Here is a 20,243-nt window from a genome sequence, read left to right on the forward strand (position 1 = left end):
GGTGTAGGATTCTTTTATGTTTTTCCTGCCGTAGTTTAGACTGTCCATTGGTGCCCTTGTTGTGAAGCAAGGCCTGGGGTGTACTAACTGTGGTTCAGAATGTCACCTTGGTCTGGGAAGCAGTGGTTGGGAAGGTAAAAGGCTTTAGTATTCTGCAGCTCTTTGTGGATAATATAGCCTGCTATTCTTGATTGTTAACTGGAGACTAGGTTGGTCCAGGCACAGGGTTAGTCCAGTACTTTGCTCCTCTGCTACTGCTGTCCTATAGAACTTATGGAGTGGGGCCTGAGTCTTTGCTGCTCTGACACTGCCACTGCAGAATGGAGTAGTTAGTGGCCCAAGTTGTGGAATGGGAGTTGGGGTTCCCCATTAGGTCTTTGTTGTGTTTCCTTTCTGCAAGTCTATTGGCCAGAGAATGTAGGCTGTTTTTTCTCCTATGCCTACTGGTGGTTCTGGATCGCAGGAATCTCTAGAAACCAGTCTGGGGGTACATGGGAGATTAAAAGAAAACCCAAGGGATTCATCATATTGTCTTTGGTGGCTTAAGGCTTGAGGTTCCTAGCAAATACTCCTTTTCCCTTCCAGCTTTCAGAGTTCTCTTATTGTTTCATGGGTAATTACCAGGGAATTTAGAGGGAAAAGCAGGGAAAGCTGAGTATGCTGTCTTGTTCCGTAAATCTTCCAAAAGCCCTTTTTTGATTGTATTTAAAATTTTTAACATTTGCTTGTTAAGGATATAAATCAATATGAATACTCCCCAGCAGTTCTACTTTTTTGACATTTGGAGGCATACGGCTAAGAGAATAGAGTGTGTGTGTGTATAAATATATAAAGGTATGTGTATATATGTATCTATATGTATACAAATATTATGTATAAAGAATATATTTTATGTATATCTTTATATATGTACATATAATTTTTTATGTATCTCTATACATATCTGTTATGTCTCTATATGTGTATGTATATGTACAAATGTGGTCATTTAGCTGCCCTAGTTTACTGACTTATTTTTTTAAAGTTTATTTATTTATTTTGAGAGAGCGAGAGAGCATGAGCAAGTGGGGGAGGGGCAGAGAGAGAGTGAGAGAGAGAGAATCCCAAGCAGGCCCCACGATGTCTGCCCAGAGGCTGATGCAGGGCTGTATCCCACAAACCGTGAGATCATGACCTGAGCCAAAATCAAGAGTCAGACGTTTAACCAACTGAGCCACCCAGGCATCCCCACTAAATTTACTGACCTAAAGATCAAATGTCATAATTCTCTAAGATTACTTTATTATTTTAGCTGTGTATAGATTTATTCAAATCTTGAGTAAATTGACTTTCCATAGAATTGTGAATTTCTGTTGAGAATTTTTGTCATTTCAAAACTTCAGAGCATGGATCAAATACATCTTCACATTCGTTAATTTCATAAATTAGAACTTTTAAAGCACTTGCATATTTTAATCATAGATCTTTGATTATAAACTTAATGAACTGCGAGTCTTGAAAACTCATTTCTAACTTGCTGAATTTTAAAAAGCACATTTGGCTCTAATATTATTATTTTTTGATATCTTTATATAATTTTCTTCTAGTTCAGGACCATGAAGTTCATCAGCAAATTTTGGCAACTGATGTTGGTTCTAAAAGTACACCTGACTCAAGAAAAATGTCAAGTGAAAAACTAAAAGGTCATCACGGTGGAGTTGATGAAGAATTTTACTTATCTGTTGGTTCACCTTTCGTTCTTTTGGGTGCAAAAACATGTGTATCTCAAAGTGCTGTCTCATCTATTGCCCAAAACAGAAAGACCTACACTTCTGAAAAGTCAGTAAATACATTGTCTTCAAGTACAGAGATTTCTCTTAAAACCAGAAAAAGGTGAATTTTTATTTACTTAAGTAATAGTCATCCTGTTTAAAAAATTTTTACCTTTTATATTAAAGAGTAAGTAATTTGGTCTTTTTTGTATTTTATAGTAAGTATTGAGGAATATTAACATATTAGGAGAAGAGCATAACATATTTCAGTTTATATTTAACAATAGGAAAGCTTACAGTATATTTCAGAGAAGTTTGTGGGTAAACTTTTCTGTGGAAAAAAAGTATTTTCTTCTAATGATAAATTTTCTATAACTCCTAAGAGTATTTTCTCTATGTTATTTGTAATTACAAGGATAGGTGTGTCTCAGGTCATTTCTAGGGTAACAAAGGATAAGTATTTTGAGGATAAGTTGTGGTAAACCCATGTCTATTTCTTGGGGTTTACATTTTGGCCTTTAAGAAGAAAAGTAGATCATTCAAAGTCCTTTGCTGTTGGGACCTTTGCAGTGAGTGTAACTAATATCTGTCTGGTGTCTTGTGTTATTCTTGGAGCCAAGAAGTTAAGTACATTCTAAGATTTTGCTATTCAAAATGTGGTCTATGGCTCAGTATCTAGAGCAATGCATTATCTGGAAACTTGTTAAAAATGCAGAATTTCAAACCCTCTCTAGTCCTGATGAATAAGAATCTACATTTTAAACTCTTCAGATGATTCAAAATTTTAGTGTTTGAGAACTAGTGCTCTAAGCTATAGATTTTCTTGGCCTGTTCTCTTACTTTTTCCCATGGACTAATAAGGAATTTAATTTTCCTGGGCACTTGCCTTATATATTTTAAGAGGTTATAAATCAGCACTTACAGATTTTAAATAAAGGTCTAGTAGAAAATTTTGTAAGCGGTCTGTGTTCTTAACTGAAAGGTAATTCAGGAAAACTCCTAACTGAACAAACTTTGACAGTCTTCACCTTGCCTTCCTTTTACCTTTTAGGTTAAATTTTGAAGATAAAAATGTTTCGAAGAAAGTAGAAATACCAAATGAATTATCAGAAACAGAGGATAAAGTATCAGAAGAACCACAAGAGAGGAAATCGTCAAGAACATCTCAGAAAAGAGTACAAGATTCAGAATATGAAGTTCAACCACAAACTAAAAAGAGTTTTTCAGCACTGTTTTTAGAAACTGTAAAAAGAAAAAGTGAATCCAGGTGAGTTATTAAGAAACTGTCCTTTGAGATGTTTGGTTTTATATTCTGTGAACAGTGTCATGGATTCTTAATGCTATTTAACTAGAAGTTAATCTTAATTGGCACAAATTTTATTTTATTTTATTTTTATTTATTTATTTATTTATTTATTTATTTATTTATTTATTTATTTTTTCAACGTTTATTTATTTTTGGGACAGAGCGAGACAGAGCATGAACGGGGGAGGGGCAGAGAGAGAGGGAGACACAGAATCGGAAACAGGCTCCAGGCTCTGAGCCATCAGCCCAGAGCCCGATGCGGGGCTCGAACTCACGGACCGCGAGATCGTGACCTGGCTGAAGTCGGACGCTTAACCGACTGCGCCACCCAGGCGCCCCATTTGGCACAAATTTTAATTGAAATTGTGCCCAACCCATAAGGAGTGTGTAGTTTCTTACCAGCAAATGACCTCCAAAACCATCATTTAATAAATACTAAGTTAACTGTGAAAGAAAATAAGTTTATTCAGCTTTCATTTCTTTTGCCCATTAGCTCGCTCTTCTTTTCTTTTCTTTTCTTTTCTTTTCTTTTCTTTTCTTTTCTTTTCTTTTCTTTTCTCTTTGAGTTTATTTATTTATTAATTTATTTTGAGAGAGAGGGTGGGAATCCTCAGCAGGCTCCACTCTGTCAGTGCAGAGCTCAGTGTGGGGCTCCATCCCATGAACTGTGAGATCATGATCTGAGTCTAGATCAACAGTCAGATGTTTAACCAACTGAGCAACCCAGGTGCCCCATATTAGCACTTTCTAGTTTGTATGATATCACAGAATGAAGACAGTATTTAGAAATAGAATTATGTCATGGTGTATTTCACTATTACAGGTTTTAAGTCTTTTTTCCTTTTCTTCTGCTTGTGTTAATAAATGTATAGTCCTAAAATAAATTTTAATCTGTTTTTGCCTATTTAAAAGCCTTCAGAGGTTTTTAACTGATTCGTAACTGTGATTCAGTGATTCTTAACTGTGGCTGCACAGTAGAGTTAACTAGAATTAATGGCAGCTAGGGTTGAGAACTACTGGCTTATATAAACTTCAGATTTACTAGCTGGTGTTTACGGCCTTTACTCTCCTTAGTTAACTCTTTTTGCCAGCTTGGTCATGCACATTTGCATTTGTCCCTATATTGGCATACCATTTTCCCTTGTCATGTGCCAGTGTCCTTTTTCTCTCCTGGTGACATCTGCTTCTTACTTCATGGATGGCTGTCTTCTTACTGTAACCTTATATGGCACAAGGTGACAAGGGGGCTCTCTGAGGCTTGCTTCTTTTATGAGGGTATTACTTCCATTCATAAGTGTTCTGTTGTCATAAAGGCCCCACCCCCAAATACCATCCCAATGGGGATTAGGTTTCAGTTTATGAATTTTGGAAGTATACAAACATTCAGTCTGAGCAGGTATCAATGTTGTGCCTAAGCATATCTTCAGTTTGAATGATCTTGATATTATGGAAGTCCCTTGAAGTGGAATAGAGGAGCAGATATAGAGAATTCTTACTGGCTGGTTTGGGAAATCTTAATTTTTAAGTTCTTAGCATTACTTCTATATATTATGAAAAATGAATAGATATTATGAGTTATATACAATAAAACAAATCAAATTTGTAACAGATTGGCTATTTCTTTTTAACGTTTATTTATTTTTGAGACAGAGAGAAAGCATGAACAGGGGAGGGTCAGAGAGAAAGGGAGACCACAGAATCTGAAACAGGCTCCAGGCTTTGAGCTGTCAGCACAGAGCCCGATGCGGGGCTCGAACTCACGGACTGCGAGATCATGACCTGAGCTGAAGTTGGACGCTTAACCAACTGAGCCACCCAGATTGGCCTACCCAGTTGAGCCACCCAATAGGCCCCCAGATTGCCTATTTCTTTAAATGTTGAAAACTAACATTTCTATTTCTGTTTCATTCATTGTGGTCTTCTATTTATATTGACTTTGTTTTTCATTAGATTTCTAAAATTTTCTAGTTACATAAACTTGCTAAAGCTCTACCTATTAGAAGATAGTATGTTTCTTAGTATGTATATTTAGAAGATTTACGTTATTAGATTTATCACAGATTTGAGATTAGAGAAATAGAGAAGGCATTTTCATTTCATAATCTTTTTGTATATCTTATTAATGAAAAGACAGAAAAAACAGACATAGTAATCTAAGTCTTCCATTCTAGCTTTGCTTCTTTTATGTGTAAGAATGGTTAAGCATCCTTACTCAAGTGAAAAAAGCAGAAACAGGAGTACATGTGCTAGCTTTGGAGTTCGGATATTTACCCTAAGTTTTTATTTATGCATGTCGTACTTCAGTACCTGGTTTGCTTGAGGCTGTTGCTTTAAAAAGGAAGGAAGTGCAAAAGAGTACCATCAGATTACTATTCCTTTGAATAATTCCTTCATTCTCCAGAAAGCTTTCTCAACTAATTGGAAAAGATTCTGTTTAATCCCAATTGTTTACCTTTCTAGATACATTACATTTATTTCTATACCATGATTACAATGTTAAATTTGAAAATGTGTGAATTATTCAAACTTGGAGTGAATTTTTACATAATATAATTTAATGTAAAATTTACTAGTGTTTTCTTAGAGTATTAGATTTGAAGGTGTCTCGGAAATAATCTTGTTTTGGATGTGAAGAAATCTGGGCCCTAAGAGATCTGTATACATCTATACAAACATATAATTAGTATAACATTATATATAATAACAACATGCATTTGGGACTGTCAGTCAGTGTATCTGAGCTATATTTAACACATTTCTGGGTTTCAACTTTTTGATATATATATATAATGAGACATTAAATTAGTTGATGTCTAGGCTCTCTTGCAGCTCTAAATTTTCTTTGATCTCATTAGTATTATAAATGAGTATAATCAGGTATTATAGAAATGTAAAAGGAGAGGGATTTTCAAGGGTAAGGGAAAATTGAGATGTGAACTGTTCTTTAAAAGATGCATAGATTTTATTCCTACACAGATTATTTTACTTTTTTCCAGAAAGCAAAGGTAAAAACTTTCTTTTTTTGAGTTATTATTTATTGTAACATTCTGTTTTAGTCCTGTTGTTAGGCATATAGCAACTGCTCCACCTCATTCATCTCCTTCAAATGATCTAAAGTTGTTAGAGGATGAATTTATAATTGATGAATCAGACAGAAGTTTTGCCAGTACATCTTGGATTACTATACCCAGAAGGGCGGGGCCTCTGAAACAATGCACGGTAACCCCTGCAGAGAACACTGCACTCCTTCAAAGTAAAAAGTCAAAAGAAAAAGATCACAGTGTATCAACTGCAGATTTGACAAGTGACAAACGTTCTGGCAAAGCTCACCCAGTAGGGAGATCTCAGCCCTCTGAACAAAAAGGAGTGAATAAGGGTTGTGCTTTGTCAAATGAAATGGAAAATCATTGTAGATCTACAAAATATGAACTGTATTATGAGAATGCAGAGAAATCATCTGGAAACAGAAGGACTATAAGACAAAAACAGAGAAGAAAATTTAAGGCCAATGTACTTGAAGAACAGGTTGATACAAAACAATCTAAAGATAAAAACACAAATATGTCACATATCACCCAAGACAAGTTACAAAGAAATTCAGACAGAAATATGGAAGAGTGTGAAGATATGATAAATGTTGCCGTTTCCAAAAAACAGGTGCTGCCCGTAGGTAAGTGTTTTATATTAAGTGTAACTATGAACATTATTCTACTGCTTTATGTTTTTATACTATTTCTATTTAGCTTTGGAAAGTAGGCAAAGTAAACCTAAATCTGTAGGCTCTTTTCTAGAATGTCTATTTTACATATAATTCAATTCTGAGTCACTTGAGTTTTGTGTAGCTTCTAAGATGGCGCACATGTAAAGGAAGAAGTGAAGGGGAAAGGCCCGTAAATCAGGTGGTTACCAGAATATGAATAAGACAGCATCATGTATTCTTAGAGGTTTATTAAAATATAAACTGGGGAAAAAAAACACAGGGTAGTATGGGAGTATTTCTTATAGGATAAAACATTATACTCTTTTATATCATTTTAGTATTCATCTATACTCATTTATCTAATATTCACTCAATTGCCAGACACTGTATTAGACACTGAAATTACAAAGATTATTAAGACACAATTATTGCCATTAAAAAAAATCAATCCAGTAGTATCTGTAGACCAACAGGTATGCCTGTACATTCACAGGACAATAATGGAATCACACAGAACAGTTATCTAACTAAAAGCTCAATAGGTCTTTTTATCTTGGATCACTATATTATTTATCATCCAAACTGGGACACTTGAGAATGAGAGGAATGTCAGGACAGGAAGCATAAACTGGGATTCTCTCAATCTGAAGTGTGGTTACTCTCCTTACATGGCTACCCATTTTATAGTGATTGAGGTATAATGATGGCACTGTCTTCTAGATCTATTTATTTTCTTTGTACCACTTTTTTTTTTTTTTTTAATTTTTTTTTTTTCAACGTTTAATTATTTGTGGGACAGAGAGACACAGAGCATGAACGGGGGAGGGGCAGAGAGAGAGGGAGACACAGAATCGGAAACAGGCTCCAGGCTCTGAGCCATCAGCCCAGAGCCTGACGCGGGGCTCGAACTCACGGACCGCGAGATCGTGACCTGGCTGAAGTCGGACGCTTAACCGACTGCGCCACCCAGGCGCCCCTATACCACTTTTTAAGTAATAGAAAAGATCGTCATTCTTATAGAATTTCTTTAGTTAATGGAATGGAAAGCACTTAACAAATGTATTAGACACTTTAGGTGTACATAACATAATTTAATCCTTCTTGATAATCCCATAAATTAGAAAATACTCATGGTTAAAATATGCTGGCTCAGGATCTGTCCCATCGTAGAGTCCATATTTTTTCAACACTATTAAGAAGTTTTGAAGTAAGTAAAAATGCTTTTGATGCTCAATTGGAAAAACTGTTAACCAGAAAATTCTATTCAACAGAATTTTTTATGTACTTAGAGATTCTAGATGACTATACTGTATTGCTGATACAGAAGGGATAAAGTATATTAATTTTTTTTTAATGTTTATTTTGAGAGAGAGAGAGAGAAAGTGTGAGCAGGGGAGGGGCAGGGAGAGAGGGAGACACAGAATCTGAAGTAGGCTCCAGGCTCTGAGCTGTCAGCATAGAGCCTGATGTGGGGCTTGAATTCATAAATTATGAGATCATGACCTGAGCTGAAGTTGGAAGCTCAACTAACTCCCAGGCACTCCTGGGAGAAAGTATATTAAAGCACAGTATTTAAGCTAGTTGTTGTGAAAAGAAATTCCACTTTAATAATTACCTAACTATTTTAGCTTTCTTTTTGTGTAATCTATATCATAGACTTTATATTACCTGAAATAATAGTTTTGTCCATGTGTACCTTTGTGTACTTGAAAAATTCTGCTTAAAATAAAGGGGAAAAAAAGCTACCTTCTCTATTTTGTGGACCTCTTTTGTAAATGCCTGACATGTCCCAGGTGATTTTTGTTGGAATTATTTTTCCTTCCTTCCTTCCTTCCTTCCTTCTTCCTCCCTCCCCCCCACTTCGTCCCTTCCTTTTTTTTTTTTTTTGTTCTTCCTTTACTTTCTCATTAGCAGCTGGCTATTTGAAGAAAATATAAAGAATCTCTGACTAAACTGAGATTATATTATAGGAATTTTTTTTTTCTTATTAGTCCCTTAAGTAGAATATGAATTCATAAAATTTGAAGGTACAAAATTTTTATTTATCCATAAGTTCTTAGGAAAAAAACATTGTATCAAGAAAGTATACTTGAAGGAGACTCTAAGTGTTAAACATTTATTGAATGCAAAATTCTTCACACTAATTTTCAGTTATATTAAATTCTTCCTTATCTAGATTGGTTAGTGAATATAATGTCTGATTAATTACCAATTAGTTTTCTATCACTGTCATAACAAATTACCCCGTACTTAGTGACTTAAAACAACATGCATTTATTATAGTTCTTTGGGTTGGAAATCTGAAATTGATCTCACTGGACTAAAATCAATGTGGTGACAAGGTGTCTTTTGTTTCTGATAATTCTAGGAGAGAATCTGTATCCTTATCTTTTCCAGCCTCTTGAAGTTGCTTCTATTCCTTGAATCATAACTCCCTTCTTTCATCCTCAAAGCCAGCAATACCAGCCTTCTCGCAATTTCCAATTTTTTTTGTGTCTTCCATTGTCCCATCTTTCTGACCACTACTTCTAAGAACACATGTAAGTAGATTGGGCCAGCCTAGATAATTCAGGATAATCTCCCTGTTTTAAGGTTTATAACCTTAATCATTTCCTCAAAGTCTCTTGCCATGTAAGGTAATATTTTCACAGATTTGTGGATTGGGTGAGTACATCTTTGGGAGGCCATTATTCTGCCAACCATATCAGTTTTCAAAGACTAATAATATGAAGATAATTTAAGTCCAACGATATTTTTACTCCGAAGATTTTTTTTTTTTTTTTTTTTTTTTTTTTTTTTAATTCAAAAGGCACTTGACAGGGACGCCTGGGTGGCTAAGTTGGTTAAGCGTCAGACTTCGGCTCAGGTCATGATCTCGTGGCTCGTGAGTTCAAGCTCCTCTTCAGGCTCTCTGCTGACAGCTCAGAGTCAGGAGCCTGCTTTGGATTCTGTCTACATCTCTCTCTGCCCCTTCCCTGCTCCTCGAACTCTGTCTCTCTCTCTCAAAAAGAAATAAGCATTAAAAAAAACAACAACCAAAAGGCACTTGACAGATTTGTAATGCCTAAACTGATGATTTATTTTGAGGCAGTGGACTTTTCCAGTTTTGATGTCTCTCAGGCTTCTTAAACTGAATGTGTTGGAAACTAAATTCTTCCAAACTTCTCCTTCTTTTGTTTTCCTGTCTTCATAAATGGGACCATAATAAATCTAATAGCTCAGGAAGGAAACTCAAATCATCTTTAACTTGTCTTTCCTTTACTTAGCAACCCGTATAAAGTTAATTAAGTCTTTTGACTTCTCCCTAAGTAGCTTTCATATCTGTTACTTCTCTCCATGCCTCTTGCTATTCTTTTTAGCCAAGATGGAGTCATTTATTTCTTAGATTATTGTAGCAGTTTATGCACAAACCCTCTGGCTTCTTAATACTCTCCAGATTCATCTCCTGGGTTGCTTTATAATGAATTTCTTTCAGTTCTGTGAACAAACTGCTGTCTCAACTGTGGGCCCTTTAGAAAAATTTTCCTAATTTTTCCAGGCTTTCCAAGTTTTGTGTTCAGTTAAAATACCACTTATTACTTGCCACCCTGGTATGTTCCTGTGTATGCTCCATTAGCGTCCTTTGTATTTTATCACACATGTAATTAGTTGCTGAATTTCCATCTTTCCTGCTGGCATTTAGACTGAAAGCTCCATGAGAACAGGAACTGTATCTATCCTATTCCTAAAATATCCCTCAGATCTTAGCCTTAGCAGTTATCTCTATGGGTCATTGGCATACATTTTTAATCAATGACAGAAATATTACTCTATTTTGGATGAATAATTTTGCTGTTTATTAAAACGTGTCCCACCTTCAGAACGATACTTCTTTATGTGTAAATATGCAAAATTTTCTACAGTAGTAGAAATTTATCGCTTGTGAGTCACCTCTTTTTCTGGCCATTGCCCTACTTAGGACATATATTTCCTAAGTTCTAAGTCAGCTATCTTCACTTTACTGTCTGTTCACATATCAATTATATCTTCTTTATGTATTCTTGTTTATTAGTTTTCTAAATTGTTTGTCATTCAGTTTCTAATCTTCCCTGAACTGAAATTAGTTTCTGAAATAATCGGTTTGTTTTTGACTGTGTATATTCTTTTTCTGTATCACTGTCTGAATAAGTCTTCGGTGATAGCATTTTCCTCCTCAGATTCTTTTCCCTTTTTCCATTGTTCACACTGATTTTTTTTTTAAATTGATTCATGAACATAGGCAGTTATCTCTGAAATCATGAGCACCTCTCATTTATTAGAACAGTTCCTGAGAATACTTTTGATAAATATAAGGGAAAGTGAAAAAGGGAAACATAGAAGAAAAGGAGTTGGAGAATGAAAAATGAGGGTGGACACAGAGTAGGCCTGAAAGTGATGCTCACTGCTGAGGATTCTTGCCATTTTACAGATAATTCCTTAAACCACTTGTTAGTGGTAACTGTTTGTTTTTGTTTTTGTTTTGTTTTGAAAGCTTAGGAACGCAAATCTGGGAGGGGGGAGGGTGGAAATCTTAAGCAGTTCCTCCCCCAGCCTGGAACTTGACCTGGGCTGAAATCAAAAGTACTGACTGAGCCACCCAGTGCCCCTAGTGGCAACCATGTTGAAAGTTCTCTATTTTTGCTTTAGAGTTTTGTAAAATTGACCCTTTTATTATTTTCTATATCCACTCCCTAAAATACCTCCTTTATTGTCGAGTTTTTACTGTCTGTGGTGACTCTTCCAGTATCTCCCATTCTCATTACTTGGCAAGTATTGGTTGATTCTAATATTAAACACAGTATTGGTAAGGTATATTCTTTCCTTTTCATCAACTTTTTTGTGCCTGGTTCACATTATTAAGGCTACTATTTTTCTTTTACTCCTTTTATAAGCATAAATCATTCTCTTTATCTCAAATTCAGAACATTGCCAAATCCTGTAACTTATTCTCAAACTGGAATTGGAGAGTGATACCACTGTAAGGAATCTTGACATAATTTGGCTCCTTTTCTCTTCTCTCCACTCAATCCAGTTTAACTGGGAGAATGACTAAAACACGTAGAATAGTGCTTTTCAAACTTACATATACATTTGAATTCCCTGAGGATTTTGTTAGCATACTGATTCATAAGCTGATTTAATAGGTGCGAGGTGGGACCCAAGGCTCTGTATTTCTAAACAGTCTCTCCCAGGTGATGCTGATACAACTGATCTGTGAACCATACTTGGTGTATCAAAAACTTAGATTGTATCTAGAGTATCAAAAACTTAGATTGTATCTGGAGTAGCTAATGCTGGGTAGCACTTTTGCCAGTTTCATTGCCTACTGTAACATTGGCTTCATCCTGAATTCATATTTCAAGTATATGTTAGTCATCAAGCAGTGTGAAAAGTTTCATTTAACTGACAGATCTTATTGAGAACATTTGACTTAAAAAAAAAAAAAGGAGGTGAAAAGAAGCTCACTGGATAAATTTAAGATACTCCTATAATTGAGTTTGTTTTTTTGTTTTTTTGTTTTTTTTACCTATTGTGATTTTCTGAAAACTCTTTGGTTCAATAGATTGTAAACTGTTTTAATGGTTTTCTTTAATTTAGGAAGCAAGAAAAATAGCACCAGTGTTCCTTATGCAGAGAATCAGAAAAAAGCTAAAGAATATAAAAAGAAGCAATTTTCCAGTGGGTCCAAGAAGAACAAACTTGTAACTGATGAGGTGACTTCAACTATTACAAGAAGTCGAAGAATTTCGAGGCGTCCATCTAATTGGTGGGTGGTAAAGTCAGAGCAGAGTAAGTATTTTATTTAAATTATGTTCATTGAGAGCTCCAAAAAGTCATTCTATGAGAGACTTTGTTTTATACAACCATTTTCCACAGAAAAATCTTATGAGAACAAAGTTAAATTGGATCGTTAATAGAAATATTAAATCAATTAAGTATGCAAATCATTTGGACTCTATTCTATACTGTATTCTAGATATAGGGATATATCTAGAAAACAAACCCCTGTCTCATGGGACTTACATTCTAGTGGAGGAAGACCAGCAATACAGATGTATAATTCATGCAGTGATAGGTAATAAAGAAAAATTAAGCAGATAAAGGATAGAAATGGGAAGTAGTTGACAGAAGTAGGGGTGGATGAAAAGATAGAACAGAAGCAATAAGAGTCCATTTTGATCTTTCAGAGCACATATCACAAATATGAAGAGGGGAGCCATACAAATAACTTGGTGTGGAACATTTCAGACCAAGGGAACAGTATTTGTAAAAGTTCTGATGGAGCTTACTTGACATCTTTGAAGAATTCAAGAAGGCCAGTATGGCTAAAAAAGAGTAAGCCAGGAGAGGTGAAGTCAGAGAGGCAGGCTGTGATAGAGAGTTTAGAAAAAGTGTATTGGGAAACTCCTGGAAGATTTTAAGCAATAAATTAAAAATTTTTCTTTAATTTTTTTTTCCAACGTTTTTATTTATTTTTGGGACAGAGAGAGACAGAGCATGAACGGGGAAGGGGCAGAGAGAGAGGGAGACACAGAATCCGAAACAGGCTCCAGGCTCCGAGCCATCAGCCCAGAGCCTGACGCGGGGCTCGAACTCATGGACCGCGAGATCGTGACCTGGCTGAAGTCGGACGCTTAACCGACTGCGCCACCCAGGCGCCCCAGCAATAAATTAAAATTTAAGTGACTTGATTGAGTCATCCTTTTTTTTTTTTTTTTTTTTTTTTTAATTTTTAAGTTCATTTATTTTTTTGAGAGAGTGAGAGAACGAGCAGGGGAGGGGCAGAGAGAGAGAGGGGGAGACAGATTCCGAAGCAGCAGGCTCTTTACTGACCATGCACCTTGCTGCTCAGACTCACGAACTGTGAGATCATGACCTGAGCTGAAATCAAGAGTCGGATGCTTAACTGACTGAGCCACCCAGGTCCCTTGATTGAGTCATCTTGTAAAAGAATTATCCTTACTTCTGTAGAGAGAAAGCTAGGGCTCGGCAAAAATGGAAACATGAACACTAGTTAAGATATTGTTGGACAGAAGAGATGAAAAGTGGTTGGATTCATTATTAATGGAGTAGAGTAAGAGAGAAAACCAGGAGTCTAGCATGACTCAGTTTTTTTTTTTTTTTTTTTGGCCTAAACAAATAGAATAATGGAACTCTACTGTTTAGTGAAATGAGGAAAAGTATGAGAGAAGCAGATTTGCGAAGGATATCAAGATTTGAGGTTGTGATAGATACATCGTAGAGATAGCCTGGTTAATGAGTTTAAAGTTAGGGGGAAGGATCTGGGAGGACATAAATAATTGAGGACTTATCAATATATAGATGAATTTAAAACTTTAGGACTGCTTGAAATCTCCTAATGATAGACTGAACCTGGCAAACAAAAATAAGCCAAGGATTAAGTTGGGAGACACCAGTGTTAGGAGTTGGGAAGGAGTGGGAAGATCCATCAAAAGAAACTAAACATGTACAGTTAGTAAGATTAAAGGAAAATGAAGAGAACTTAGGGTTATGGAAGCAAAGTGATGAAAGCATTTTAATTAAGGATTGAGTGATGAACTTTCTAAAATACTGCTAATAGTCTGAAGTAGTTGAGGTTTAAGAATTGACAGTATAATTTTGGGCCACATGGAGGCTGTTGGTCACTTTGATAAAAATGGTTTCTGTGGAATGATTGGATCAAAAGCCTGATTGGAGTGGTTTCAAGAGAGAGTTGGAAGGGAAGAAGGAGAGACATTAAGATAAAGGAGCATAGCAGATATGGGGCTAAGGGAAGGTTTTTTGTTTTTTTGTTCTTTTAATTATAAGATATTACACATGTTTATCTGCTTATTTAAAATAACCCCATAGAATGTAGAAAAGGAGAACCCTCTTGCACTGTTGATGGGAATGCAAACCAGTGCGGCCACTGTGGAAAATAGCATGGAGGTTTCTCAAAAAGTTAAAAATAGATATAATATAGCAATTGCACTACTAGGTATTCACCCAAAGAATATAGAAATACTAACTCAAAGGGTACATGCACCCCAGTGTTTATAGCAACATTATCTACAATAGCCAAATTATGGAAACGGCTCAAGTGTCCATTAACTGATGAATGGTTAAAGAAGATACACACACACACACAAGCAATATTACTGAGCCATAAAAAAATGAAATCCTGCCATTTGCAACGACATGGATGGAGCTAGAGAGTATTATGCTAACCAAAATAAGTCAGTCAGAGAAAGATAAATACCATATGATTTCACTTATATGTGGAATTTAAGAAACAAAAGAAATGAACAAAGGGAAAGAGGGGGGTGCAAACCAAGAAACAGACTCTTAATTATAGAAAACAAACTGATGGTTACCAGAAGGGAGGTGAGTGGGGGGATGGGTGAAATAGATGATGGGAATTAAGGAGTGCACCTGTCCTGATGAACAGTATGGAAGTGTTGTATACCTGAAATGTTAACTAACTGGAATATAAATAAAAACTTTAAAATGACTCCTGATTACAAAAAGTAAAAAAATTAAAAATAAAATGACCTCATAGAAAGGTAGAGAATACATCTAGATCACAGTCCTTGAGTAGGCAAGGACAGGACTGTGATCTAGTATACAGATGGAAGTAGTTTGGTAGAATCGAGGGTGGAAAGATAAAGATCTACTTTTCTATTGTTTTTCCTCCATGAAAATAGTAAGCAACAACATCAGGTGAAAGTGAAGTGAGAGAAGTGATAGTAGAAGTTTGAAGTTTCCTTAACATCAGAAGGATACAAAGGAAAATCAGAAAAAAAGTACATGGGCAAAGTCTGAAGCAGCCCTCTCCCAATGGATTCTTACCAGAGGCACATAGTTCCTCCAGCAATGAATATTTGCGACAGATGTATAAAATGTTGTCTACTAGGGAAGCTCATTAGGGATTAATGCTCAAGATTTTTACTGGAGGTAGTCACCTAGGCACTCTGCCTAGCAAGTACTAAAATTCGACTCCCTGAAGGAAAGCAAGTATTTGACATAAACTGTATTTTTTGCACAAGCAGTTTAGGCACACTGCACTACATTTGTCAGTTAGGAAATGATGGGAACCCTCCCAAAATTGAAGTTCCCACATGCTAGGCTAGGCAAGAGCTAACTTTGCAAGCAGGTCTTTCTAAGGATAACATTCTTAGGTCTGCAGTGCTATCTCTTTTCTGTACAGGGTGAAACATTTATTGTTTTGGAAACATTTTTGATTTTTTTTAAGGGAGGTAATCATGAAAAGATGGTAGATGATAAGGTAACATTTAATGGATACTGTTGACTCTGGTATTGAGATCAACAAGTGAGAGACTAGACAAATGTGGCACTCCATCTGGGGTCTTGTTGCTATGAATTTTTGAGTCATTGGGATCCTTGATTATAGCAGAAAGAAATATTCTGTTGCAGCCTTCCTTGGATTTTGGATTTAGATCTCAGTTTAAATGATTATTTCTCTACTTTGGCTAAGTTATTTTGTTCAGTTTCTTACTCTGTAACATGATTACAAACACATCTACCTCATTATAAGGATTTAGTGACATGTAGTTAGTATATAAAATGTTATCTCCTCCTGATACTACTTTGAGGAACTCACCTTTCTGCCCCAAGTGCCTGAAACTGTACTATGGCAGATGAGTGTGTAAATACATGAGAAAATGAAAATCTTACAAAGCTTGTATAAGTGTTTTAGAACTCTGAAACTTATCAAAAAAGACTTGTGTAGCAGCTTTGAAACAGGTGTTGAATTTCTGATTGAGTAGGGAGCCACAACAAAGAGGAATACTTGTAGATCTCATAGTTCAAACAGTCTTTCATCTGGTAGAAAAGAAAGTCTGAACCTCAGTAAAGCAATATGACTTGCACCTAAGGTCATAGACCTGTGTGCTAGAACTGGAAAAAAATAGAACCCAGGTTTCCTGACTCTTGATCCATTGCTTATTTCCCTATCAAGCAGCCAAGCTGCCGATAGTGGATGTGTGGCCGTACTGCTTTTTCGTGTATGTTGAGACAAATTTATTGAGTGCCCACTGTGAGGCAGGAATGGTGTAAGGTAGAACCAGTACTAGAGTGAGTCAAGTGAGTAATATACAGTGAGAAATTCGAGGAGGCGTTTGGTCTCTAGATTGTGTGTGTTCACATTCAGTACTTGCATGACTCTGAGAGTGAGAACCTTCTTCAATTTTTTAATTTTATGATGAGAAAAAAAAAACTTTATGATAACTTTTAAGATCTACTTGTTGGTATTTATTTTCCAGTATATACATATATAAAACTATTACATTGCGCACCCTGAACTTATACACTGTTAATGTCAATTATATCTCAGTAGGACTGGGGAAAAAAATTGCTTCACCACTGTCCTGACCCTGATGTTAGGCATTGGAAATGTAGAGATAGGTAAAAGAGCAAACTTGGTCTCAAGGAATTGCTAGTCTGCTGGAAGAGAAAGATAAGTAAATAAATAGATGGATGATAAATGTTATCAGAGGGTTGAGAGAGAGAGCTACCTAATTTAAGCATGGGAATTTGGGACAGCTTCCTGAAGAATGAATTAGGAATTAGTTAAGTAACTGGGTGGGGTGAGGAGGATGGATGGAATGTTTCGAGCAGAGTAGCATGTGCAGAGATCTGGAGCTGAGAGTGTGACCTTTTAAAGATTATTTTAGCAGAGTTATATGGAAGGCTTGTTAAAATACAGAGTATTGGGCCCTACTCTGAGTTTCTGATTTAGTGGGTCTGAAGTGAGGCCTGAGAATTTGCATTTCAAACAGACTCTTAAGTGATCCTGATCCTGCTGGTCTGGGACCGACCCTTTAAGAACCAGTGCTTTGGAGAAATGCAAATAGTTCAGTATTGCTGGCTGCTTTTTTTTTTTTTTTGTCAGTTTGTTTATTTGGAGGATAGAATTTTGATTAACGAAATAAGTACTCTACATGTAGAAATAAATTATTGAAAATATTTGGACGTAATCCTTAAGTTACAGATTATCACTAAAAGACTTTAGCAAGGTTGTAATGACCCAGCTTGTGTTTTCCTAAGATGATTCTTGAAACAGTGTGAAGAATGGATTGAAGAACGGCAAGGCTAGAGAAAGGGAAACTAATTAAGAGGCTCCTTTAATAATCCAGATAAGATGCCAGTCCCTGCTAATGACAGGCAGGAGAGCTTGAGAGAAGTGGATTTGAGTGGTATTAAGAATGTAGAAATGACAGGATAAGGGGACTGATTGCAGATAGAGACAGGAGTCTTGGCTGACTGAGATTTCTGATGTAGGTATTTGAGCAAATAGTTGTGCTTTTTGTTAAGAAAGGAACTAAAACCAGAGGGGCAGATTTAAAGGAGAGTGATAGGTGAATATTATGATACCAGCATCTACGTAGTAATTACAGTTAAGAGTACAAGGGCCCCTCAAAGTAGGTACATAAGAGTGAGAAGCTGAAGCTGGAACCGTGGGAAATACCAGGATCTTAAGGATGGCCACAAGAGTAGTGGGCAGAGACAGGGTGGTTTTGGAAGCTTGTGATAAATTTGGTACATATGTCTAAAAATTGAAAAGCTGCATAGTTTATGAATTTAATTTGAAAATAAATATAGCCTACGAGATTGGTGTATGTGTGTGTGTGTGTATGTGTTTACATGAAAATATATATAATGTTGGTATTTCAATGAGCCAGATAATTTGGATAAACATTATGCTAACTTTAGGTTATCATTGAATCCTTCAGGTCTTGTTTATAGCAAGTCTTCAAGAAGAAGTGAATTGTCAGTGTGTCACAACAGTAGACAAACACCTGTTGAAAAACCAAACCAGTCATCTAAGAATATTGGGGACAAAACTATTCCATTTAAAGGGCAGAAGAGAACTACTCCAGGCAGCTCAAGAACACAGGAGTTTTTAACTGCTAAAGATTCTAGAAGAATTATTGACCATGATAAAATTTCTGGTTCTTCCCAGAATGAGTCATTGAAAAGTGATGAGGAAGACCTGGTTAAGAAGAAAAATCATGATCATTCTGGGTATGTCTATTATGTATACAATATAGTTATTTTTGCTGTTTAGCATTTAATAGTTTGTGTCATTTAATCATTTGTGGAGAAACAGTATTAGCGTAAAGGGCTCTGCCGTCTGACAGACATGGTTGTAAATTCATGCTCAGCCATTAGCTGGTGATGCCCTAGGGCAACACAGAACTCTTGAATTTTTTTCCTCATTTTAAAATGGGGAATAATATATATACTACATAGGATGTGACTAATATATATACTAAGAGTAAGTATTATTGTCATTGAAGAGTTGCTTCTTTTTTGGAGCACCCGGGTGGCTCAGTCGGTTGAGCGACTGACTCTTCATTTCAGCTTGGGTCATGATCCCAGGGTTGTGGGATGGAGCTCCGAACCAGGCTCAGCACTGGGTGTGGAACCTGCTGAAGATTCTTTTTTTCTCCTTCAGCTCCTCCTCCATAAACTCTCTTAAGTAAAAAAAAAAAAAAATTTTAATTAAAAAAGTTGATTCCTTTTAAAAAAAAATACAGTGGTAAAAACATAAATTTTACCATTTTGGTCATTTTTTAAAATTTATTTTTTTATCTTTTAATTTTTATCTTTTAATCTTAGTCATTATTAACATATAGTTTGATTTGCTTCCTTCTGAGTGAAGTTAATGTGATTTCAATAATTAGGAATATATCTTAATACTTCTCCCCCTAAGGTGATAATAGTTAAGGTACTTTTGAGTGCTTATTATGTGTCAACTATTTGCTAGGAGCTTTTCAATGAATTTTCATCAGTCCCTGACAACCTAGTGAGTTAGGTATTGTTCTTGCATATTTTTACTTCTTAACATAGCATTTATTCTTTCATTTACTCAACAAATAATGCATATTACATGTGAGAAACTGCAGGGTGCTAGGGGTGTACAGAAATAAATCATTAGAGTGCCTTAAAAATAGCAGCATATGTAACCAGTAAGGAAATCGAATTAGTAATCAAAAATCTCCCAAAAAACAAGAGTCCAGGGCCAGATGGCTGTACAGGGGAATTCTACCATACATTTAAGGAAGAGTTAACACCTATTCTCTTGAAGCTGTTCATAATGGGGTATATCTCTGGATTTCACTGCATTTTCCTAATTATTAGTGAAATTAAATAGTTAAATATCTTTTCATTTGTTTCTTGCTCATTTTTATTTTTTCTTAGAAAAAAAATTTAATTTATTTATTTTGAGAGAGATAGTACAAGTGGGGGAGGGGCAGCGAGAGAGAGAAAGAGAGAGAATCCCAAGCAGGCTTCATGGCTGCCAACGCAGAGCCCTGCATGGAGCTCGAACTCACGAAACTGTGAGATCATGACCTGAGCCGAAACCAAGAGTTAGATGCTTAACCATCTGAGCCACCCAGGCCCCCCCTTGCTCATGTTTAAATAGATTGTCTCTTTGTAAATTGCTTGGCCAATTTTATATTTT

At 35.9% G+C, this 20,243-nt stretch overlaps 1 protein-coding gene across 3 annotated transcripts in view; it reads left to right on the forward strand.

The window, feature by feature from the left end:
• CENPC (centromere protein C) overlaps positions 1–20,243 on the forward strand; it is an 81,155-nt gene that overhangs the window by 18,332 nt on the left and 42,580 nt on the right. For all 3 annotated transcript variants that reach the window (XR_007151458.1, XM_047855126.1, XM_047855127.1), the window contains exons 6-10: positions 1,587–1,872; positions 2,803–3,018; positions 6,114–6,727; positions 12,374–12,565; positions 18,508–18,799. Coding sequence is in view for 2 of the 3 variants with exons in the window: in XM_047855126.1 (XP_047711082.1) it covers positions 1,587–1,872; positions 2,803–3,018; positions 6,114–6,727; positions 12,374–12,565; positions 18,508–18,799 (1,600 nt within the window). In the remaining variant the exon portion in view is untranslated. The remainder of the gene's footprint in view (positions 1–1,586; positions 1,873–2,802; positions 3,019–6,113; positions 6,728–12,373; positions 12,566–18,507; positions 18,800–20,243) is intronic.

This window comes from Prionailurus viverrinus, chromosome B1, assembly GCF_022837055.1.
Source record: "Prionailurus viverrinus isolate Anna chromosome B1, UM_Priviv_1.0, whole genome shotgun sequence".
NCBI lineage: Eukaryota > Metazoa > Chordata > Mammalia > Carnivora > Felidae > Prionailurus > Prionailurus viverrinus.